A 23,987-nucleotide genomic window follows, 5' to 3' on the forward strand; every position below is an offset into this window, starting at 1 on the left:
TGCTTAGCAATAATTAACTACAAACACATGTACACAAACAAACAGTTGTGCATTTAATATAAAAAACTGAGGAACCTACACATACCCACACAGGGGCCAGATTAAAGGTCAAACCCTCTCCGTCTCTCAGTGGCTTCACTTTCTGTCAGAATGAAGCTGTGGTGTGTATTTCTGTGGACTGCTTCCAGGTTGTGTAGGGGTCAAACTGTCTCTGGGGCCCAGAGTATCGCAGGTGCTAGAACTTAACACTGGCCACTAACCAGTACACATACCCCACATACACACACAAACACACACTACACAAATAAATACACACTTATCTCTTTCACTCAAAACGTCTAAATGGTGAAACATCATCCTCCACCAGCCTGTGAACTTTGAACCTTTGTTCTCTACTTGCCTTTGAATGTTATCGAGTGTTTTGGATGGAACCGCTGCTTTAGTGTCACCAGCCAAGTTGAGTTGGCAGTGTCGTTCTTTATACTGTGAGAGTGATAAAGATGATCTGTGGTCAGCAGCGGGCCTCGGGGAGAGCCGATCAGGCTGCAGTTTGAAGGTAAAGTTTGGATTATCAGCAAACTGTTGTGTGTTAACGGCTACCCCTTCCCCGGGAAATTATTCCCATGAATGTCATTGTCTTTCTGGCTTTATTGGGCGGGTGAATCCTCTGCAAACACATGCGTGCGAACACACACTCACAAAACAAAATGTAAAACAAGTGGAGACACTGATCTCATGGTCATGCAAATAGAATAGAGCAGAGATGCACTAAAGTACCATCAAATGGGAGCATGAGCGGATCACACAAATAAGTAATACAAGCATAACACACACAAAAACACAGAAAAAGCAGATGCAAACTAAATTATCTGTCAGACAACAAAACCACATGCTGCTATAATTCATACTATCTGCAATGTATTGGTTATTTTCAGCTGACACCTGATCTGACTTGCCTGCTAGAGTGTCCTTCTCTTGTTTGTATTATTATGCCATAGTATTACCAGTCCTTTACACTATTATTAGCTTAACATCTTTAAGCAGCATTTGTCTTCTCTAGCAACACCATTCATCACTTCATCATTCAGTAACTGGTAACAAAGCAGAAAAAGACTAAACGATTGAAATCCTCTTTTCCCCCAAATAATCGTAACATCGTGTTGTCATGAGCTCAGTTGACATTGACGTTCCATACTTAAGTTGTGCCATGACAATTGAACAAACTCCTTCCCTCAAAAAGGCCACAACATCCGGTTGAAAGTTCTGGAAAAGCTGCAAAGTGGGTCTTGATGTATGTTTTTCCAAAATTCCAAAAGTTTCACACTTGTTGTAGGACCTACTATGGTACAACTGTAGTTTTTTTTGTTAGGTAGCTGTTAACTGTTTCTGCAAAAAATAGTGAAGATAACCTCAACCTAAAATTTATCACAGGTTTACTACATTTTCGTTTAACTTGCAATTTTTTTTTTTTTCACAATAGAGTCTTAACTTGACCACGACCTTGTCACTGTGTGTGTGTGTGTGTGTGTGGGGGGGGGGGGGGGTGTAAACTGCACCGTCATTGCAGGTTGCTCTCAGATGGAGCATGATGGAGTCTCTGATACTTGTCACTGATCTGCAGTGTTCAGCATTAACCACCAGAGTGCAGGCTGCTCCCACAGATCTAATGAAAGGGGTTTCCCATTCATGTCCCCCTTCCTGCTTAGGTCAGCACTGCTCTGAGGTGTTGTCTAATGAGGTAAAAATACACAAATAATTGTGGCAAATAACTAATATATACTGTCATGCGTGTTACAGTACTGCATATTTGTGATGTTCTGGCTACAACAGACCAAACAAAAAGAACACCTGACTGTATTTACATTGCACACACTCTTATTGTTCAGGTTAATGTGTGACCGAGTGTGTGCCTCCTTTATGGCTCCCTTTCACGTGAGCAGACTGGGACTTAAACCTTCACCCCCGATGGGGCAGTCTGTCTGTCTATTATTGTGTCCAGTGGGCACCATGGCGACCCATTCTCGTGACAACCCTGTAATCCGAGCCATCAGTCAGGTAGGGCAGGTATAACCGTGACAATGTGAATGATTCAGGTCATAGGTGTGTGTGGAGGCGGGGCTTAAAGAAAAGAGACAAGATCAAAGTTTAAACAGAGAGAAAGCTCCGAAAACAAATGAACAAGTCTGTGAGTTAAAAAACAAAAAGGAAACATGCTGGAGGAAGGAGAGGAGACTCACGCCATTGGTGCCGAGGAAGACAAGGATGATGGGACGTTCACTAACATCTCTCTGGCAGACGACAAAGGTAAAGACTCAAGGGACTGTTCTGCAATTGTTTTGGTCTTTTTTTCATCAAAGTAAGCCAATTTCTGCCCTTCATTTTTTGAATATGCAGAAAATGACAGACACATGACAGACAGTTACATCAGTTGTTAAAAGTTTGTGACTGAACAAATGAGGCCAGCTTATAAAACCAGAGTAGTTATGTTGGTGTGTTGTACTGTGACAGGACGGAGGTGGCTCCTACCAAAGCTGCATGCCTTTCTTTTTGGTATTCACTGCATATTTAATTGATAGAGTCATTTTCCTTTAACTCAAAGGTAAGCGTAAACATTTAACTATTATGTACAAATAGGGTTAGGGTTATATACAAAAGTATATACGGTATATGAAAATAAAAAACAATAAACTGCATACTGTTTATCTGTTACCACAGCATTGGTATTACATCATAGTTTGCATTCGGAAGAGTTTGTACTCTAGGTTAGGGTTAGACAATACTGGGAGAGAAAAAGGGAATATTTGACTCAGTGTTAAGTTCACCTCTATTTGTGTCTATCTGCCATTTGATCTGGGTCTGGCGTGCTACACCGAGGTCAGAGTGCTCTGCAGTCTCTAAAATCTTAACTTGCAAATTGATTACAGCTTGGATCTCTTATGTATTCACTCATAGCGTGGTTTCTGATAAATTGTCATGAAGAAAGTGCTGGAAAGTACATATTTTGAAATGGTAGTAGATAGATAGATAGATAGATAGACTTTACTTCAGACTCGGTGTCCATACAGACAGATACATAAAAAGACAGACACAAACAATAAAAGTCCATAGGCCTAGCAATGCCTTACAAAGAGACAGCTGTACCAATGTCGCCACAGCTGGGACTGGTAGCGTGTGGTACTAAACCATATGTTGGTTAAAACAAGTATGATCCCATTTACAGAGTCATTCAGTCTACAGATGAATTTGTACATGAAATTTCTTAAAACAGTTTGGAAAGTGTTGACTCGTGCAGCCACAAACATTTCACTAGCACTGCTCCATCTCGGTCTCTTTAAAAGTATTCTCATGGCGTCATTGTACGCTACTTGAAGTCTCTGTAAACTATTTTTTTTGTAGTTTGACCACAAGTGTGCAGTGTAGAGTACAATATGCTCTGAACAGAGACATCTTCACTCCATCCGTACACAGACCAAACTTGCGTGAGAGACTGTTTGCTTGTGCATACATCATACGACATTGCCTGGAAATGTCGTTATCATCAGTCATGTGTTCTGTTAAAAAATGACCAAGATATTTTACTTCACTACAGATACCAAGATTATTCAGATTATTGTCAGACAATTTGAAGTCAGGGAAGTTTAGACATTTGTCCTCTTTAGTTCGACAGATCAGGATAGCACTCTTACTGGCGTTGTGTTGATGTCATGTTCCACACCATACACAGTACATATAGTGAGGAGCTGCTGAAGACCAGCGCTAGATGGACTAAAGATCACCAGATGATCTGCATACATGATGTGATTAACCAGAGTATTTCCAATCATGCACCCAGTATTACAGGCTTTCAGTTGCTTGGATAGATCATCAATATACAGATTAAACAGAATTGGGAACAAAATTCCCCCTTGTCGGACACCATTGCTAACCCCAAATGGGGCTGACACACTTTTACCCCATTTTACTTGCATACTCTGGTGCGCATACCAGTAGTAGTTGGGGGTATGACAGTTTTGGCACTTTTAGCCAGTGATATCTCACAGGGATTGGGCAACACACACACACACACACACACACACACACACACACACACACACACACACACACACACACACACACACACACACACACAGTGGGAAAGCAAAAGATAGGGTGTGAAAAAGATGGAGAGAGAGAGAGCAGACTGGTCATAGATGGCTTTTGGCTACAGCAGCCGTCTCCCCAGGGTTTGGTTTGGCTAACAAGCAGCAGCATATGGACTCCTCAGATCGAGCAGAGACAACACAGAGACTGCAAGAATACTACCAGACATGTGTATATTAATGTTTACAAAGGTTGGCAACCACTCCATTCATGCATACAGAGATAAAGACAGACAGAAGGACCGAAAGAAATCTAGATGCACAAAAACATGCAAAGGTCTGGTGGGAATGACATTCCTGCTCTCCGGCTGTCTTTTATGTATGTGATATTATAGCAGTGGGAATGCCTGAAGGCCTGAGCATCTGTGAGGACTGCAGCAAGTTTGTGGTGTGTGTGTGCGCTGTGTTTGTGTGCCCCCCCCCCCCCGTCGGCTGGTGTGGTCACGCACACTCGGTGACGTCGCTATCATCATCATCCTCACCACATAGCCTCTCGTCTGTTTACAGGGTCACTCCGCTAAACGGAGACATTTACTGCAGTAGGTGAGTCTAAATGCCGGCATGTGTTTTGTGTAAAATTAAATTTGAGTAGCTAAATCACAGCTAGCCTTTCCATTAGCAGTTTGAAGCTAATGCTAGCTAGCAGCAGCAGTTAGCGGTAGCATAACTCTGGGTGTTGTCCGGTTATTAAATGTATTTATCAAAGAGTCCCCTCTGAATGTCAGACGAGTTCATTTTGGTTGGTTTTGGCGAGTAACTGACTTCGCCTTGGGTGTTGAAGTAACGTTAGTTGCTCAGTTGGTGTAACGTAACGGTGGCCTGCCTCGGTCGGCGCGAGCTGCTCTTGGCCTGTCTCGAACGATTCCGTCGTCACGCGCTTTCCGGTCATTACGCTGTCATTTTCTTCGGCGATCGCCAACCAAACGTAAGTAATATTAATTCATACATATCAAATAATCTACGTGCCAAATTTCATGAATATATATGGACGTTTATATGTCTAAATACTATAGGAAAGTGACTTTGATGAGAGGAAGCAGAAAAAACGCTCGGGCGACGCTCTTTACTCTGAGAAGTGTCTCTGTATTTTCTCCGTATTGCTAATATAAGTTAGCATACGAGTGTATTTTGTAGCTAGCTTTACACTACTTTGTCTAGCCAATGAAACTATAGCATTGATGTGTGACATAATCTGTCGTCGAGGGGAGGGAGGCAGAAATGTTGTGTCTGAAAAAAACAGTTGTGGCCGCGGGAAAAACGATCAAAGAATCATAGCGCGAGTTAAAGGTAGGCTGCTGCTTGTTTGGTCTTAGCTCTGAAACATAACAGCAGACATGTAAAATAAAATGCTTTTCTTGTTTATCATAAGCCAGGCTACATCAAGTATAATAATGCACAATGATCTGATCAATTATGCAAATAATGTTGGTGTGTGTGTGTGTGTGTGTGTGTGTGTTTGAGAGTGAGCGAGACTGTACATTTATTGAAAGCCAGCAGTGGCTCTTATGATTAGAACTATTTATGTAGATAAGCCTCCAATATAACACAGTGCTGTTATACAGTATATAAGGTTAACCAAAATGTAATGTTTTTGACTTAAATGTCTCTCTTGTGGTTTATGTTCCTGCCTGAAAAGAACAGAGACAGAGAACAGCGACAGAGAGAAGGAAGAGAAGAGAGGCAAAGGGAGACCGCAATAAGCAGAAAAACAGTAGAAAGCAGACTCAAAGAAGCAGAAAAACAGTAGAAAGCAGACTCAAAGAAGCAGAAAAGACCAGAAAGCAGACTCAAAGAAGCAGAAAAGAACAGAAAGCAGACTCAAGGAAGCAGAAAAGACCAGAAAGCAGACTCAAAGAAGCAGAAAAGAACAGAAAGAAGACAGCAATAAGCAGAAAAAGAGTAGAAAAGACAGGAAGAACCTTTAAAGTAACAAAGGTAGGTAATGTGTGTCTGTGTGAGAGTTTTTTTCCTTTACAGGAGGATCAAGAAAATAAGAGATGGATATAGAAATTGTAAATCTACAATGGTTTAAGGTAAATATATGTATGTCTATGCATGTGTTAAATATGCATGAGTCTATACATGGCAATCTGGCAATTTATAAAACTATTCAATTCATTGAGACATGTACTGTGGCTTTAAAACAAATTTTGTATTTAATTTCTTACTGTAAATGTGTATTTGCAGATGCCAAACATGCGGCAAGTCAGGAAGAGGGAGAGGAAGACGAGGAAGTGGACCCAGGAGGCCATGACACAGGCCCTACTGGAGGTGAAAGCAGGCAGGCTTTCTCTACGGCAGGCAGCCCAGCAGTTTGGGGTCCCTAAGTCCAGCCTGAGTGACCGAGTCAGTGGAAGGGTGTCCTCTGACTGTGTCTATGGTCAGAGGACACTCCTCACCCCTGAAGATGAGGATTCCCTGGTGGAGTACTGTTTGTATTCTGCCAGTCACGGGTTTCCACTGACGAAGCCTCAGGTCCTGGCCCACGCTCTGGCCATCTATAACCTCCGCCACCGGGACGCACAAAGAACCGTGCTTGGCCAGACGTGGTGGATAAACTTCCGGGAGCGGCAACACCATCGCCTTACTGCCCGGACCCCAGACATCATTGACCGTGGGAGGGCATCCTGCGCCAAGAGGGGGCCAATTGAGGAGTATTTCGGGCTCCTCACCACCACCCTGGAGGAGCACGGGTTGAGGGAGAAACCTCGTCAGATATACAACTGCGACGAGACGGGGTTTCAGCTGGACTCTACAAGAAGGAAGGTCATCGTGCCCCGGGGGACTAAACATGCTTACAGGCAGGCCCAGGGAACCAGAGACCACATCACCGTCCTGGCCTGCCTCAACGCGGCTGGGGAGGATGTCCCCCCATTCATCATCTACAAGGGGGGATATCCAGGGGGCCCCTATAACAAGGAAGGGGTTCCCGATGCCCTCTACGGGAAGTCGCCAGCAGGGTACATTGACAGTGAGCTGTTTAGGAAGTGGTTTGTCGGGCATTTCATGAAGTTCGCCGTGCAGGAGCGCCCGCTGCTGCTCATCATGGACGGACATCAATCCCACCTGGATCCAGAGCTGGTCCGGGCGGCACAGAGGGAGGGGGTCATTCTCTTGTGCCTGCCACCACATACGTCTCACATCCTTCAACCTCTGGATGTGAGTTTCTTCGGACCCTTGAAGGCAGATTTCTCTGGTGTTACAGGAGATCTGTCGGCAGTGAGCCACTCCTTCTTGGTTTCTAAGAAGGAGTTTTCAAGGGTCCTAAGAGACTCCTACCAGAGGGTGAAGGATCGGAGACTGGTGGTGGCTGGGTTCAGGAGGTGTGGCCTCTACCCTCTGGACCCAATGGCCATCGACTGGTCACGGGTCATGCCGTCCGGGCCGCGGCGTGGGGCCTCCTCACCACCTCCGCCAACCTCATCGGCATCTTCCTGGGCTGCGCCTGATGTTGCCCTCCCCTCCCAGCATCCCCTTTCTCCAGCCCCTATCCCCAATCCCCAGAACCAACCCCCACCTGCCCCTCCTCCCAATCCCTACATGACCCATCCCCTGGTAACATCAGGCCGGATAACAGCAGACCTGGCCCACCTCCTGGCCGAAATAAACTACAACCGCAACACCGGCAAGGTCAGGAGGAACATCACCAAGGCCAGGTTACTGACAGCTCAGGAGATGTCCGACGTCATCGTGGAGGCAGAGGACCGTGCTGCAAGACGGGAGGCCCAAGCTCTGGCCAGAAGAGACAGAGAGCAGCAGCGGGCCGGAGACACCGGCCCGGCAGCCACTTCCTCTACCCTGTCTGGCGGCTCTCGCCCCAGCCGCAGAAGACCAGTGTCCCTCGGGGCTACTACAGCCACCAGCTCCGGACTTTCCATCGCCGGTCCCTCATCCCGCTCTGCCCCCTCTCGTGCCTCCCACGGTCCCCGGCTGCCTGCCAGCAGCACATCACCACCACTGAGCCTGCCTGCTGAGGAACACCGCCACCTTCCCCCGTCTCCTGGTCAGCGCATCCCTATTTTGCATTTGAATTCACGTATAAATCAGAATTTATTAACTATTGTTACGCATAAACATTATTATAAGTATGTATTTTAGAGTTGTAATAATAAAATATGATTATTATTTCAGAGCCTTCAACATCGGCTGCGGGACGTGGCCTCTATGGGTCCCAAACTCCTTCCTCTCCCTTCCACTGTAAATCCTTTAAATAATCTAAAAAAAACCCACAATATTATAACAGGATGGTGACATTAGCCATGATGAAGAGTAAACAAAGCATGGTTATGCTTTTTCTGTTATTTATACAGCCTCCCAACCTGCAGAGACCCGACCTTCATCCAGCTCCTCGTCTGCTGGACCTACGACATCCACCGGTACTTCATGTTAACTTGCATTGTATGCCAACCCATGAAAATCTGATCATTGTCTTTAATTCAAAGTAATTTTTTATTTATTTTAATAGGTCACACTCCTGAAGAGATGGAGCAGACAGTTTGGGAGTGTGGCCGGTGCCAGGAACCTGACCCTCCAGAGAGCTCGGAGGGATTGGTGTCGTGGGTCCAGTGTGACAGCTGCCACACATGGTATCACACCATGTGTGTGGGCTGGGACGAGGAGCTGGATGATGAAGAGGATTATTTCAAATGCCATGTGTGTCCTGATTTTTAATTTAATTTTTGATTGGTTTGTTTTTCAATAAATGTTTGCACAGAACTTTTCAATCATTTGCACAAGTTATTTGTCTTTCACTTTAACAATGTAGCTTTTTAATCATGAATACTCATGTTTTTAGTTGTAATATAACTCTTACTCTGCACTGTGTGTTATGATAATAATTGTTATATACAATATGTGTACATAATTGTTAAATTCCAGACATCAGCTGGTGTTTTGCCAGTGATTGACATGAGAAGAGTTTAACAAAACATCCAGCAGGTGGTGGTATACGCTCAAACGGAAATTAAGGAGCTTTTATTGCATCATTTGGAGTTGTTGAAGCGTGATATCTTATTGTGAAGGACAGAACTACGGTCCCGGATGTGTTGACAGCATTGATGGTCATTTTTGCGACCCTGGAACAAGCGAATATCCCCGAAAAACCAGCAGCAGCCAGTGTTTACAACGAGGATAGAAGTCCGGACGGATTAGGCCACGAGCAGTGCACGGCTAATTCACCGGTGTTAGCATCGTTTTAACGACTCTGGTAAAGGCAAAGCTAACTGTAATAATTACAACAATATTTCGTTTGAAAGGTACGAAGTTTAACTTCAGTTTAACACCATTAAATCAACTGAAAACATTACACGATCATTTTTATCAACATTGTAAGTGAATTGTATTGAAACATTAGCTAAAAACTGTCCGGTTTGGGGTACAATTCCGTTAGCTGGCCAGACCGCTGACATCAGTTAGCTTAGCGACATAGCTAGTAAAGGTACACGCGTCCATTATCAGACACGTCCTGATAATGATGAAGCTAACGCTTACTGGCTGTCATGTAACGTTAACTGTGGCGATGTGATAACGTTGTTGTTGTTTTTTTCACGAACGATTGACTGCAATTTTGCCGCTAGTCGCTCGTTTATTTGTGGCTGTAGTAGCCAGTAACAGACAGTAGCCAGTATGTAGCATCACCACATCATCTCACACCCAGTTTACTGACAGTAAACATAGAAGCAACCATGTTTAGCAACGCATAGCATGTTTAGCTAGCAAATCCAAGCTAAGCAGTATTGTTTTAGTGCGCCTTGTTCAAAGTGAATACGGATGTAGTTTACATATAAAGTCAAGGATGCTTCCTTTGTTTTTATAGCGGAGGTAGGCCACCTTGCATGAAACAAAGGTCTCATCTGCTAACATAGTAAAACAATAAACCTTTACGAAATGATAAATTGAAAAAGAAAAGTGTGCCATTTCACACAACAAATGCTCTTTGTTTAATGTGACTATGTTTAGGCCATCATTTACTAACTTAAATGATCACAGGACAAGGTGGATCTAGGTCTGGGTGGCTTACCACCTTGATGAGTTCACGAAGGAGCTCGGCGCAGTATTAGGCTAACTTACTAAAAAATATATAGTTTATTTATTTTCCTCTTTTCAAGGCAACTTTTCGATTTATAAGATGAACGTGAACACACTTCATTCCTCTTACCACCTTGACGAAACAGGTTCCCAGGGAAGCCCTGGTCCTCTGGTAATTGGTGTTATTCATATGAACAGGGAAGTAGATAATAGCAGGAGTCTCTGCCAGCATTTGAAATACGGTATTCATCATGCTAGAACCTCCTATTATCATATGTATGACTGCTTCACGGAGCTTACAGTGTCTGTTCTTGTTCTTTTACAGTGGACAGTGGATCTGCAGCCCTGTATACTAAACAGGAGAACGAGCCTTTCATCATGAACTGCGATGTAGATGGTGCGTCTGCATATACGCAGCTTTGTGAAACACTATTATGTCCGATAATGTAATAATGAGATAATATGTTTCAAGTGCATGTGAATAGCATCAGCGTTTGTATCTATTGCAGGAGACATGGAGAACCAGGTGGAGATGGAGGAGAAGACGAGGTTAATAAATCAAGTTTTGGAACTTCAGCACACGCTAGAAGGTAACACACACACAACTTTATCTCCTCTCCTACACTCTCCCTCCATCTCCTTTTCACATTCACAAAAAATATGAAAATAATGGGAAATATATCTGCAACATGAATTCAAGATAGTGAATTTAGTTGTTGAATCTGATAACTCTGAGTTACATAGAGTAACTTGATGGCCATAATAGTTTCACTAGGCTAAATGTCACCAACCAGATGTCTGTTGTTATAAAAAACATGTTATCCAGCACAGCTGTGGACTGTCAGAACTTAAAACGTAAGCTGAGTAGACCATGGACTTTGTCTTTGTTCCAGACCTGTCAGCGCGGGTTGACGCAGTCAAGGAGGAGAACCTGAAGTTAAAATCTGAGAACCAAGTCCTCGGGCAGTACATTGAGAACCTCATGTCTGCCTCCAGCGTCTTCCAGACCACCGACACCAAGAGCAAACGGAAGTGAGGTACCCTCAGAAAAACACAGTCCCAGGCCAGCAGCTGGGAGAGGGAACCCACCACTGAGATATGGAGAGGGGTTTGTTTTCTCAGCTGACCTGGGTTTCTCTAACCATTACAGCTCACTTACCCGAGTCGAAACTAAGTATTTAATTATCAAAAACATAAACTGACTTTGTCACATGTCCCGCTGACTCAGAAATAATGAATTTAATGTTAGTTTGACCCAGGTCTGTTTTGCAGCAGCTCCCTCTCCACACTACGGAATCAGACTATGTATATGAAGTGGTTAAGGGTAATTTGTACCGTGAGTTTCTTCTTAATGCGCTCTGTCAAAGTAGTATCTGTAAAATAATTCTTAGTTCTGCTTTACCTCCTTGGTTTTGTGTTTGAGGACAATTCAGATTTTCCCAACTTTCTGATAGTGTTCCTGTCTCAAACGGACCTGTAAGTGGGTGAAAACAAATCAAAAATATTACAAATACTGGTTGACCATAAAACTCATTTCAACACTGGTTTATTTCTTTTTGTAAAATATTTTCTACATCAGCTGGATCTGAGTTTTTCGGTAGGTCTTGGATGTCATGTCTACCGGTATATGGAACATGACTGTATTCTGCCATTTAAAAGCAGTCAAACTGAACAGTATTACTGAGAATAAAATGTACTTGGATTGCATGTATGAGTTCTTGTTAATTTGCAAGTGTAGTATATCTATGAAATGTCATTAAATCAATAGTCACTAACTTACAGACTGTAACGCTTCTGAGAACTTTTTAACAATAGAAGGTGGATACTAGATAGGTACCATTGAGAGCTTGGTAACAATGCAAGTAAAATCAGAGAAACTAAAAGTTATGTAGACTTCATAAAAGTGTAAATCTTAACTTATCAATGTTTTATTGCAAGTGGTTCCATTTTTTAAAAAAATCACAATTACACACGATTTTCATTTTGCACTTCAAAGTATTTGCCACCCTTTCAGTTGATCATGTCATGAATGAGGGTTATGGCCCAGACTGTAATGTAAGAGAGACAAAGGAAATGGACATAAATGCAGCCGGGCTGACTCAGAGACAAACCCTGCATTATTACATTGTGTGTCCTCATCCTGTTAGGGGGGGGGGGGGGACTAAATGGCACAGATGAGTCAAAAGACATGAGGAGGGGGGGAAGAAAGGGATGCTTTCCCCTTTAACTGCAAGCAGTAAAGAGGCCTTGAGTGCTATTGATCCATCCGGCCAGGCCTGGAGTACACCACCTGCTAGAGGGGTTCGACTGTAACATGTGCTGATGTACTCGGTGTGCAGCAGAGTGGAGGGTGTGTCTTCCAACACTTCTGCTGCATCAGGTACAAAAAGAAAGAGGGTGTAAAGAGATGAAGTCATGTAATCTGAACACATTTGCATTCCCTTTAAATGCATCTAGTTCAATAATGTCTGGAAAGTAGTAATTCATGTGTAAACATCAAGTGACTGTGGTGCTGTTTGAAAGGGGTGAAGTTATTATGGGAGGCTATAAACACTGTATATCAGGGGTCTCAAACTCATTTTCACTCCGGGCCACATCAGCATCACGGTCGCCCTCAAAGGGCCAGTTGTAAATGTAAGACTGTGTAAATGTAACTACTCCTAACATATTGGTAAATAACTGTCTCTGCATTTGATTATGTTCATTCAAGTGTAAAAATATTGTACATGCAGTTATATAAATGTAAACATATATTTAAGCACATTTCTGTTATAACTTAAATCCTTTTAATTTAGGGTTAAGAAACCCACATTACTCTATCAAAGATCAAATTATTAAAGAAAATATCAAACACAAATATCAAACAAGTTATTACAATAACTTTGTTCAAAGCTTAAAATCCTTTCAAGGGTGCGTTTTGCACAATCCCACATGAAGTATTTCATGTGTTTTAAAGCCACGTTTAAAGTAGTCTCCAATGTACTCACAATACATTTCCATTTCAAATGTACAGTAACCAGCCAAAGAGCTGCTTCTATGTTTAAGTATCTCATCATTATGACTTTATCTCATAACTTCGACTTTCTATCTCATAATTTCGACTGGGGATATATTTATTATCAAGTCTAACTTAAAAATAAAAATAAATACATTTTTATTTATTTTTTGCTGGCGGATTCGCGGGCCACATAAAATGACGTGGCGGGCCGGGAGTTTGAGACCCCTGCTGTATATGATGTCATTTATTGGTTATTTTTAACAGGTGTACAGTATCATTTCTTCAATTTCTGTCTGGCTATGAATATGCCCTACCTACACACGCCCTGGTACCAACTGTCTTGTGTGTAGACACCCTGCACCTTTGCCTTTAAACTGTTTTTTGTTTTAATAAAAACCTAAGATCACTCCTTTCTCTGGGTCTTTTGTCAACTAATCCTACATTAACTTTCAGGAGAACAACAGAAAGTGTTGATATATATATATAGTTTTTGTATTAAATAGTTTTATTTTCAAGAGCAATGTACAATTTGCGAACAAATGTAAACAGGGATTCCTGCCAGAATCTGGCAAGAACATGATCTACAAAAGCTTGAGACAATAATATAAAACAAATAAGTTATCATCAATGTTTTTCCCAGGCAATAACCTTGATCTGAACTCCAGCTAGTCTAGATACTCTGGGAAAGCGCTGCTGTGTACTGACTGACTGAGACGTGTTTTCGGTAGGTTTAATATCCAGCGGTTTGCTGCAGAAACCTACGAACCTTGTCTTATTGACAACGGATTGCCAAGGCATTCAGTGTTTGGATCAGACACTAGATCAGACCTAGACCTTTGAAACAGACGGTTCAGAATAAGCACATCAGTGGCATGTCGTATTTAATAAAACTGCCTCAACAGGAACTGGTGGAAGAGGTGGGCCTTTTCAGCATGACAGGCATTGGTGACAGCAACCGCTTAGAGGAGAGAAGAACGACGAAGAAAGCACGGAAGCTCAGGATGTAGGAAGAAAAACATCTAAATGCACAGAATCTCCGGGGGATTGATTCATCTGATCGTTCAATGAGCAGGCAGAGAGGAGGAGACGAGACGAGGGATGCAGGATGTGGTTTGGGAGACTGCGGCCCTGTGATGGGTGTAGCCGAGGGGGTGACTGCAGGCTACCGGGTGGTTGGGAGGAAATGCATGCTGCTCTGCTCAGAGGGCGGAGCAGCAGCTGAAACGGCCCTTTCCACCTCCTCCGCATTTAGGGGAGAAAGGAGACTGCAGGCGTGGGGGTTCACCTCTTCAGTCTTTCCGTACCCTCCTCTTTCTCACAGCTTGTTTGTGGCTCTCTTCAGCGACGTCTCCTCCCTCCTTCGACTGGGGGCCACAATCGGAATGAAAAAAAGGCAGATTTAATGGATGAGATACAAAACATCCCTCTTGCATTTTTCACATGACAGACATGTTAACAAATCCAAGTGTAGAGTTCGCCCCATGTTACAGGGTGTCTAGACTTTGTATCAAGTCAAATCAAACTGATCTAATTCAATTAAAGGCCTTTTAAATGCCAAGTAGAGTGAAATACATGATCACTCTCAGGAAAAGAGCCGAGCACATTTCACACAAGGGCAAGGACACAGTGTCCGAGACGTGAGATAGTCTCACAGTGTATTGTCTGCAGGCCACAAGAGACTGGCTCACCATGTGTGTGTGTGTGTGAGAGTGTGCGCATATTATAAAAGAAAGTGGGGCATTTATAGGTCCATGAGGTGCTTTGCACCTTGTATCAGTACACCAAATGGCAACATTTTAGCTAACTTTTTAAACATAATGTATTCAAGGCCATGAGTATGGTTAATGAAATCCAAGGACCTGGTTCTAGGTATTAATTCCTAGCATGTGCATGAACCCCCAGATCTCTACCAACACCATCAGCTCATGTTGCTCTGCAGGTAAGAATAACTCACGACACCCACCTCTTCTAATGTTCGCTCAGGAGCTTTGCTCTCCTCTTCTCCCTCCTCCTCCTCCTCTTCTTCTTCCTCTTCTTCTTCTTCTTCTTCTTCTTCTTCTTCCTCCTCCTCCTCCTCATCCTCTAGATTGTCACCTCCCGCATCTGCTTCATCCTCCTCCTCCTCCTCCTCTTCTGTTGCTTTTGAAGGAGACAGAGTAACGGTGATGACAGTAAGGACAAAGAAATATGAGTCTAGAACAATGTAGCAAAAGACCAATACTCTGATCAATAAAGCAACAACAGAAGAGTGTGTGTGTTTGACCCTCTAACCTGCAGCTGGAGCACCTTCTGCAGCCTCAGCTGCTTTTTCTTCCTCATCTCCTGCCACCGCTGCCTCCTCCTCCTCCTCCTCTTCTTCTTCTTCATCCTCCTCTTCATCAGCCCGGGGAGGATCCACCTTCTTGTACACGTAGTCGTCATCTGATTTCTGTGACGCAAACAGGAGATGGGATCACAGTCTGGTTTAGAGGGGGTCTGCTGGAGTGCGTCGCATAAATTGAGGATGGGAAACGCACAATAAATAAATGGCTCATTAGGTTCACAGTACCTTTGGCCAGCAGAAGAGCACACCCAGTCCAACAGGCAGGCCAACTGTCAGTATGTAAATCACCCATAGCCACGGCCGTTCCTCTGCTGCGATCATCAGCTGAGCGAAAATCCCCGGCTGGTGGGATCGAGGCGCGAAAGACAAGCGCAAGAGCAAAGAGTGAGCCTCTCTCACACAGATACTGACAGTAAATTATATGCACAAAGTGACAATGTAAGTGTCTGTGAGGGTGCTGCTCCTTACAAAAACATCACACTGACCTCGTTAGCGCTGGCCACCAGTTTCTTCAGCCCCCAGCTGTCGGAGGCCCAGCGGTCAGCCACCTCCTTGTGCGAGGTGATAATGAAGTTGTCAAAGTAGACATCAGCGGTCATGGACCACAGCTCCAAGCCCACAGCCTTGAAAGGTGTCATCCTAAACGGCTGCAGGTCCTCAAAATAATCCGGGTTATTGATCTTGTGCGGCTTCCAGACTCCCTGGGGACAAGAATGTAGAGGGAAAACTATTATGGTGGCTTCAGCTGGTGCACAAACATACAGTCTCCAACAGGACAGGTCAGAGGTGTTACAAGTAATACAGAGAGTGAACTGGAAGAGTGCTGTAGCGTGCACCTCATTATTTGTGCTCTACAAAAAAGAAGACGCTAGGAACAGTTCCTAAAAGAGAAATTAAAAAGAACTCCAAAAAGCCCAAAACACCTGGTTTAGTTAACGCTATAGTCACCTGATAGTTGGGATTGTCCACCAGAGGGGCTTTCCACTTGCCCTTGTACTGAGGGTTGTTGATCTGTGGACCCTTCCACTCCCCACAGCCGGGGGCCGTCTCACAGGCTGGGCTAGGAATCTGCGGGGCTTCCCACTCTCCATCCATCTCCTCATCCCTGCACACAGAGAAGAGCGGTCAAGCATGATCGTTCATCATTCAAACTGCCGGGTGTGGGGTTGTTTGACCATGTTCATTTTACCAGTCCTCTGGTTTCTCAGCGTTGGGGTCGGAGACAAACTCTGGTTCTTCGTCCAGCCAGTCCTCTGGTTTCAAAGCGTCAGGGTCTTCAATCTGTGCTGCAGCATCTTCGTCCCTGACACACACACACACACACGTTTGTTATTGATGACTAGGTCCAATCTGCAACAGGATCTATACTGTCTACTAGTATGTGGCTTGCAGTCACCAATCATCGGGCTTGGCAGCCTCGGGGTCAGGCATCCTGGCCCTCTCGTCCCAGTCCTCCGGCTTAGAGTCATGTGGGTCATCTATCTCTTTGGGTGGGTTGACTGGTGGCACCACGTCGTGCAGCAGGCTGCCGCGGCTCACGCTGGACTGGTCTATGAACATCTCGTAGCTGTTGTCTGGGTTCAGGACTAACAACGGGGGAAACGTGAGCAAAATGAGAAATGTACATTTTATAAAAAAAGGCAGAGATAGGTATTAAGCTATTACATTTCAGACAGATGTAAAAACATATATATTCTCCTGTACCCAGAGTGTAGAGGTGAGTCTTCTTGTCAGTGTAGAACTTCTTGAGGTCGACATCAGCCCTCTTGGCATGCTTCTCCTCTGTGTCTTTGTTCAGAGGATTCTGGTGGCGGAAGATAAAGTGCAGCTTGTAGTCCTCGCCACACTTGTCTGGTCCGAACATGAGGGAGTACGGTGTACGGTCGTGGAATTGCTCCTTAAGTGAAGAAAAAAATGTTTATTTTAAAAGAGTGTCCACAAGACAGAGGAGGAATGCTCTGAAGGTTTTGGATTCAGTTCAAGGTATCTTCAGTATTTGCTTCAATGTAAGATGCTTTTGATAGACGTGCCAATCAAATGGCCTGTGTACATTAAAACATTACACATAAACAGAGCCAGGGAGAATGACGACATGTATACCAACCAGATTGAGATTGCCAGTGTCTGAAAGCAGTTTGATGTAGGCTCCACCACAGTCGATGCCATCCTGGAAATTCACCTCATACCTGCAACCAAAACACAACAAAACAACTTAACAAGTCGCATTATTTCACATGGTTTAGTAAACTTGAAAATGCAAATAAGAAGATTTCAGTCACACACTTATCCATCCACGAAACACTGTAGCTCACGGAGAAAAAAGTCCACTTGCATGAACTAAAAAAGAAGGAGAGTGTTTTCACGTGTGTGTGTGTGTGTGTGTGTGTGTGTTTGAACTCACTGTACGACCAGAGGTTCATCCTGGAAGACAAAGGGTTTGTTCAGCATTGCGGAGATGGCGTGGTGTTTGGCCCGGGACTTGAGCACCAGACCCTGGTCTCCTGGAACTTTGTTCTCCTTCAGCTGCTCCACAGCCCACTTCCCTACAGACAGAGAGACATTCAACGTTTATGATCACGGTGTGGTCGCAGAGTCTCTGCTTGAGGCGGCTTCAGTGTCGTCTACATTAAAGTCTAACTGAGGTGTTGGACCTCATATCACAGCAATGACGCTGCAAAGTGTTATCCAGTAGTGATGGTTGCCCAAAGAAAAATAAGACTAAATATCTTTATTTACATCAGGGGTGCCCAATACGTCGATCGCGATCGACCGGTCGATCGCGGAGGTAGTGCAGGTAGATCGCATGCCATTCAAAAAATTGTTTATGTCCTCATGGCATTTGACACTTGATTTTCTAACACACGGGTCACCACGTATGCAGTCAACCGCGCGAGCTACTGCTAATTAGTTAGCCTTCCAATTTATTTCTACTTAAGAAGCTAAAGCTGCAGCGCCATGATTTGGGAAACGTCCAAAACCTGGCGTCAGAACTGGAGACTCAGCGGAAGGCGTGTGCGTAACTTGACAGTGCGCGCTACACAGAGCAGATTGACAAGTGTCTGTCAGAGTTTGACAAACGCTTTCCAGACTTTGCTTTACTCGAGCCAGTTGCTACACTTATGTGCTGCACATTTCGGGAAGATATTGAGGTTGATTCACTCGCATCAAAAATGTCAACGCTGTTTCACCTGAACTCGTCTGGAGTAGAGGATGAGATTTTGACACTGCAAGCTGACATTCCGCTGAAGTCCAGGGCTCATGGACAGTTTTCTCACAGAGGAAAAGTCCCCAAACATGAGGAAATGTGAATTCTTGACTGCATTATTCGGCTCTACTCATTTATGTGAGTCAGCCTTTTCCCACATGAAGAACATTACGTCCAAACACCGTTCCACCATGACCGATGATCATTTGAAGTCTGCTTGAGGCGGATACCAGCAGCCACTGTCCGGACTATGCAACTCTGGCCAATCCCATTCAGTGCAAGTCATCAGAGTAAGGTAATGACCACAAATGTACAGAATTTTATTGTGCCATAAGGGTTCATGCAGTTATGCAAGGTACGCCAACATATGTTGTAAATATAAAGTATACTCAGTGATATATATATAAATACACATATATATATATATACATATATACATATATATATACACATATATATACACATATATATATATACATATATATATACATACACATACATACATACATACATACATACACATATATATATATATATATATATATACATACATATACATGTGTATATATATACACACACACACATATATACATATATATACATATACATACATACATACATACATATATGTAAATAAATAGATTTTCAGCATTTTTAATGTAGGTAGATCATTTTGACGTGGTCATTTTAAAAGTAGCTCGCAAGCCGAAAAAGTGTGGGCACCCCTGATTTACATCATACATGTGAACAGTGAGTCTGTGCGAAGTGAAGATAAAAACAGCTAGTTGTGCCTCTCTACAAGCTCTCGTATGCACACATTTAGATAAGCCAAGAGGGCGGGAAGAAAAAGGAACAAACCGTCATATTTGGCGATGTCATCATCTGCATCCCCCTTCACTGTCTTTGAGAGCTGCCAACTATGGAGATGAACATCACAAAACCCTCAGCTTCCTCACAACAACATGTGAACACACTACAGCCACTGATTGTGTAAGTTTATCTGGGGTCGGAGGCTCATCTATCCGAGCAGGAATTAAACATTTACGCTGTATTTTTAGCCACCCTTGGGGGTAAATTTGTCAGGCTCTACCTTTCCAGAGAGCCGTCATCAAACGTCTCTGCAAAGTACACATCTCCAGTCGGGACGGGAGTCTTGTATGTTACCTGCGGAACAAAAAAAACATAAATTAGAAGTTATTTTACAGGCCACGTTCCCCTAATCCAAAAAAGCCGTGACACACTTCAACATCACAAATGAGCTTTACTTAACCTATGAACCATTTCTGACCTGGAAGGAGACATTTGCATCCATTTCAGCCTTCCCACTTGCTGTGCCGTCTGTCTCATCCAAGAGGTTTTCATCCATCACCGTCGCTTCCTCCTCCTCCTCCTCCTCCTCCACCTCCTCTGCCATCAGAACCTTTAATTCCTCCTCGTCCAACCCCATATCTTCATCCATGTCTGAAATATCAACGTCCAACTGCGTCTCCTGGGTCGCCACAGCCAGTGAGGACAGGAGCAGCACGCACCACATCCAACCCCTTTCCAGCTTCATCTGTAGGGGGAGGGTAGAGATAGCAGACGGGTGAATAGAGTGTGCGATAAGGGCGTCAGAGATGAGCACGGTGTGAGGAGGGTAAGGGAGGATAAGGGATGGGAGGAAGGGGGCAGGTGTGAGATGTTATTTATGGGGAGGAAAGGTGTGTGTGCGCGGGGGGGGGGGGGGAGTGGACATCAATGATATGAATCGAAATCACAAGTGCGTAAAAGGATAAGAGGGTGAGAGAAATAAACAGAGATTGCCATCACATTAGAACAGTGTTACTTGATGTAAGGCCTGTGTCCTCAGATCACATCCTTATCTCACAAGACTGCCCCTTCTCTGCGGCAACGCATTCCCACCAGCTAAATCAAAAAGATGGACTCCTCCTAAGCAGATGCCACTAACATCTGTACCATACAAGCCTCTTTGGATTTATAATATGTCCTCTTTCTAAAATACCCTTACTAGTCCTAATTTGTGACGCATCGTATTAGAATCTTTTTTGTGTGTCCTAAAATGCATTTGAAACCCTACCTGGTGATTACTGGTACAATTCAGATTTTTGTGACACCAAACAACAGCTGTAATGACCTATCAAGCTGGCCGCACCTGCTCACGCCGCTTCAGAGCAGCAGGAATTGAAAAAGCATCAGTGCAGACAGCAAAGCAGCATCAACTTTGATTCCCATGCTGCTGTTGTTCCGTTTGGTAAACGGAGTGCACGGGGATCAACAGGGTAAACACAAGGGCGAGATGATGAACAAATAATACATCTTATCTTGAAAAGCATCAGAATGTGGCTCAGTTATTTGCATCTGTGGTCTTAATGCAAGCAATGCAACAGTTTGTAAGAAATCTTGGCCACATCCCATGTTTCTGATAGTAGGAACACTTCCTGCACACAATCCTAATATTTAATGTATGAGGTGGTCACATGTGGCAGTGGATTAATCAATGAATTGGCTTCTTGACTTCAACAAGAGTCAACGGTGGTTCTCAACCAGTGACATTCAGAGTCAAAACTGTAAGTTCTTGGTTCTTCTATTCTAACCAATAACTTTAATTTGCATCAATAAAAGAAGTACCTGCTAAAGGGGCACAATACTTTGATGGAGGCTCAGCTTCTTTACAATGACAAAGGGCCATTTACCTTCACAGATGGGAGCATGGCTCTTGCAGAGTGCACTTTATGGCAACCTCAACAGTAAAATGAACCATTTGAGGCAAACCTTTTACTAGTTGAATGCATTCATACCCCACATGTCTATACAATGTCAGGGACAGTGAACTAGGTCAATGGTGACAAGGAGGCACAGTCAGGTTAATACACCAGTTTTAGATTAAACAGTGCAAATGAAATATTCCTCTCAGACATAATCATTCCAGTTTTGGAAAATGTTCCAAATGATTTTCATTTATAAAAGGATAATACACATGACTTAATATTTCTATAAATATACCAGTCTTAGTGTCTTTTGATGTGTGTGAAACCAATCAAGTGATCAGGAAACATAAAAACATGAATACAATAATACAGCAACAATATCCACTATGTTGTACATGTAGAGAGCAACTCAAAGCACAACACCAAGCCAAGCCATACAGATTATAACCGTAATGACACATGCAGGGCAGCAATGGAGTGGTCTCACCGACGTCACGATCTCCTTAGTTACGAGGTCGGTCGGCCATGTTGGAGTACATACAGATCCTACATGGCGGCGCGTAAACAAGGAAGTGCGGCGAAAATACCATACTTTGAATCACTGGATAGTGCATCAAAGGTTCGCTACCTGGTCAAATTGAAGGTTATTGGTAACTTGGATCCCTATACGATGAGTGCAGATCGTTTCAGTGCCGATCCTACTTATCTTCCATCGGTAAACTACGCCAACATCTACACGTATCTCGTGAACACCCCCAGTCCTTACACAAAAGACGAGTTGGAGTGCTACAAAGGGCTCAACGCTTATAATCAGTTTGTCAGTGGATGGGTCCGAGACGTCAAAGCAACGGTCGTCGACAATTCTCATCTCGTCATTGGGAGAGTAAATATATACAGATCTGGTCCGATATTTAGCAATATTCAATGTTTACTCAGCGCAAACAGACACGTGTGTTTGTTTACATTGTACGTGCATGTCATTGTGTGCGTGTGTGTAGGAATTCACTTTCAACTAACTCCTAACTTCATATATATATATATATATATATATATATATGTATGTATATATATATATATATGTATATATATATATATATATATATATATATATATATATATATATATATATATATGTATATATATATATATATGTATATATATATATGTATATATATATATGTATATATATATATGTATATATATATATATATATATATATATATATGTATATATATATATATGTATATATATATATATGTATATATATATGTATATGTATATATATATGTATATGTATATATATATATATATATATATATATGTATGTATATATATATATATATATATGTATGTATATATATATATATGTATGTATATATATATATATGTATATATATATATATATATATATATATATATATATATATATATATATATATATATATATATATATATATATATATATATATATATATATATATATATATATATATGATCTGACGTTAAACTCATATCAAGCAATGCTGAGGCTGCATCTCTGTGTTTCGCCTGTTGTACACGCTCGACACGTCTCTGGTACCGACTGCTGTCACGGGCCGATGAAGCTTCGGTAACCTTCTCATGTCCAAGTTTAATTTATATTTCCTTTATTAAATACTGTTCACAAACGAATAAAATCACTGAGCACTTATAAAGTGATCCGCACATACTCTAGTGTACGCCAAATTCCATTCCTTTATATTTCGAGAGATGCGTGACAGCCATTTCTCGCGACGTCGCTTGGATAGCTCCTTCGTGTCATTTCCTTGATGTGTAATGACCGCTGGCAAACGAAAGAATGATTTCTTGTCTCTATCAGCTCTGCTGCCACAACCAAAGACAGCACAAAAGTTCACCACCGATAGGTTATGCGACTCAGCCGTGCATGCCAGTGGCTTTGTGTGTACTCCAACATGGCCGACAGCTAAACTGTGACGTCACACGAGACCACTCAATAGGGCGTAATTAACATACGGTAATCATACTTTAAAACAAATCTCTTTCTAAGAAAAGCTTATAACTTAACAGATCTAGAAAGTACACAGAAAAGGTCACAGGACAGGGTAAGGAGCCAACATGGCTGCCACCGAACACTGCAATATCCAAACTCTTGTCGATAAATGGCTCCTAGCTCGCTATGCTAAGTAAGTGCACATCGCGCAAACGTTAGCATAACACGAACTCATCTAACGTTAGTAGACTAACGGTTGACTAATGGGCTTATACGATGAGCCCGCTAATCAAACACGCCCTGGAGTTCAAAACGCTAAACGGAAAATATGCATTTCAAAACAAAGGGAGGCCGAAGACTGAAGAAATGATTGGACAGCGACGGTTAGCCAAGCTTGCTGAATTAGTAGGAATGTCGCACAGGGGTGCGATGGGAGAGAATGAATGAGCGCACACAAACCGTTTGCGCCTTCTTGTCAATTGCAGAGAAAATGTCTTGATAACAGCTTTTTCTACAGAGTAAGTATCTTGTGCGTTTCTCCTGCTCGGAGGATCACCGAGGCCCGCCGTGTACAGACACACGGTTCTCGGCTGGAGA

At 43.0% G+C, this 23,987-nt stretch overlaps 2 protein-coding genes across 7 annotated transcripts; one reads left to right on the top strand and one right to left on the bottom strand.

Moving 5' to 3' along the window:
- The first annotated feature begins 4,583 nt into the window (after positions 1 to 4,583).
- scoca (short coiled-coil protein a) lies at positions 4,584 to 13,570 on the top strand. 5 transcript variants are annotated; one of them, XM_079278358.1, is made up of 6 exons: positions 4,996 to 6,172; positions 6,327 to 8,142; positions 8,271 to 8,336; positions 8,450 to 8,515; positions 8,605 to 9,345; positions 10,492 to 10,553. In XM_079278358.1, the coding sequence occupies exons 1-5, from the start codon at positions 6,137 to 6,139 to the stop codon at positions 8,808 to 8,810; spliced, it is 2,190 nt and encodes a 729-aa protein (XP_079134484.1). In that variant the 5' UTR covers positions 4,996 to 6,136; the 3' UTR covers positions 8,811 to 9,345; positions 10,492 to 10,553. The 5 variants fall into 5 exon arrangements, with proteins under 5 accessions (XP_079134485.1, XP_079134484.1, XP_079134483.1 ...); XM_079278357.1 differs by having other exon boundaries at positions 8,605 to 9,394; positions 10,492 to 10,532; XM_079278359.1 differs by lacking the exons at positions 4,996 to 6,172; positions 6,327 to 8,142; positions 8,271 to 8,336; positions 8,450 to 8,515; positions 8,605 to 9,345 and adding exons at positions 4,584 to 4,682; positions 10,676 to 10,756; positions 11,060 to 13,570 and having other exon boundaries at positions 10,492 to 10,563.
- clgn (calmegin) lies at positions 12,079 to 23,986 on the bottom strand. 2 transcript variants are annotated; one of them, XM_079278363.1, is made up of 15 exons: positions 23,850 to 23,986; positions 19,981 to 20,247; positions 19,783 to 19,856; positions 19,551 to 19,609; positions 17,889 to 18,030; positions 17,592 to 17,673; positions 17,192 to 17,384; positions 16,884 to 17,073; positions 16,677 to 16,790; positions 16,436 to 16,592; positions 15,973 to 16,188; positions 15,713 to 15,829; positions 15,436 to 15,592; positions 15,128 to 15,297; positions 12,079 to 14,528 (listed from the first exon to the last, which is right to left on the bottom strand). In XM_079278363.1, the coding sequence occupies exons 2-15, from the start codon at positions 20,245 to 20,247 to the stop codon at positions 14,454 to 14,456; spliced, it is 2,013 nt and encodes a 670-aa protein (XP_079134489.1). In that variant the 5' UTR covers positions 23,850 to 23,986; the 3' UTR covers positions 12,079 to 14,453. The 2 variants fall into 2 exon arrangements, with proteins under 2 accessions (XP_079134489.1, XP_079134488.1); XM_079278362.1 differs by having other exon boundaries at positions 15,128 to 15,303.
- Between the last annotated feature and the right edge of the window lies 1 nt (position 23,987).

This window comes from Melanostigma gelatinosum (assembly GCF_949748355.1).
Source record: "Melanostigma gelatinosum genome assembly, chromosome: 11".
Taxonomy (NCBI): Eukaryota; Metazoa; Chordata; class Actinopteri; order Perciformes; family Zoarcidae; genus Melanostigma; species Melanostigma gelatinosum.

Excerpts from the sequence above, each read along its gene's own strand:
- scoca (XM_079278358.1), top strand. The coding sequence starts at position 6,137 with ATGGATATAGAAATTGTAAATCTACAATGGTTTAAG. Across the intron at positions 6,173-6,326 it reads TAAATCTACAATGGTTTAAG|ATGCCAAACATGCGGCAAGT; the intron begins GTAAATATATGT and ends GTGTATTTGCAG. Across the intron at positions 8,337-8,449 it reads TCCTTCCTCTCCCTTCCACT|CCTCCCAACCTGCAGAGACC; the intron begins GTAAATCCTTTA and ends TTATTTATACAG.
- clgn (XM_079278362.1), bottom strand. The coding sequence starts at position 20,247 with ATGAAGCTGGAAAGGGGTTGGATGTGGTGCGTGCTGCTCCTGTCCTCA. Across the intron at positions 18,031-19,550 it reads TGACATCGCCAAATATGACG|GGAAGTGGGCTGTGGAGCAG; the intron begins GTTTGTTCCTTT and ends CTCTGTCTGTAG. Across the intron at positions 16,189-16,435 it reads TGGACAATCCCAACTATCAG|GGAGTCTGGAAGCCGCACAA; the intron begins GTGACTATAGCG and ends TCTTGTCCCCAG.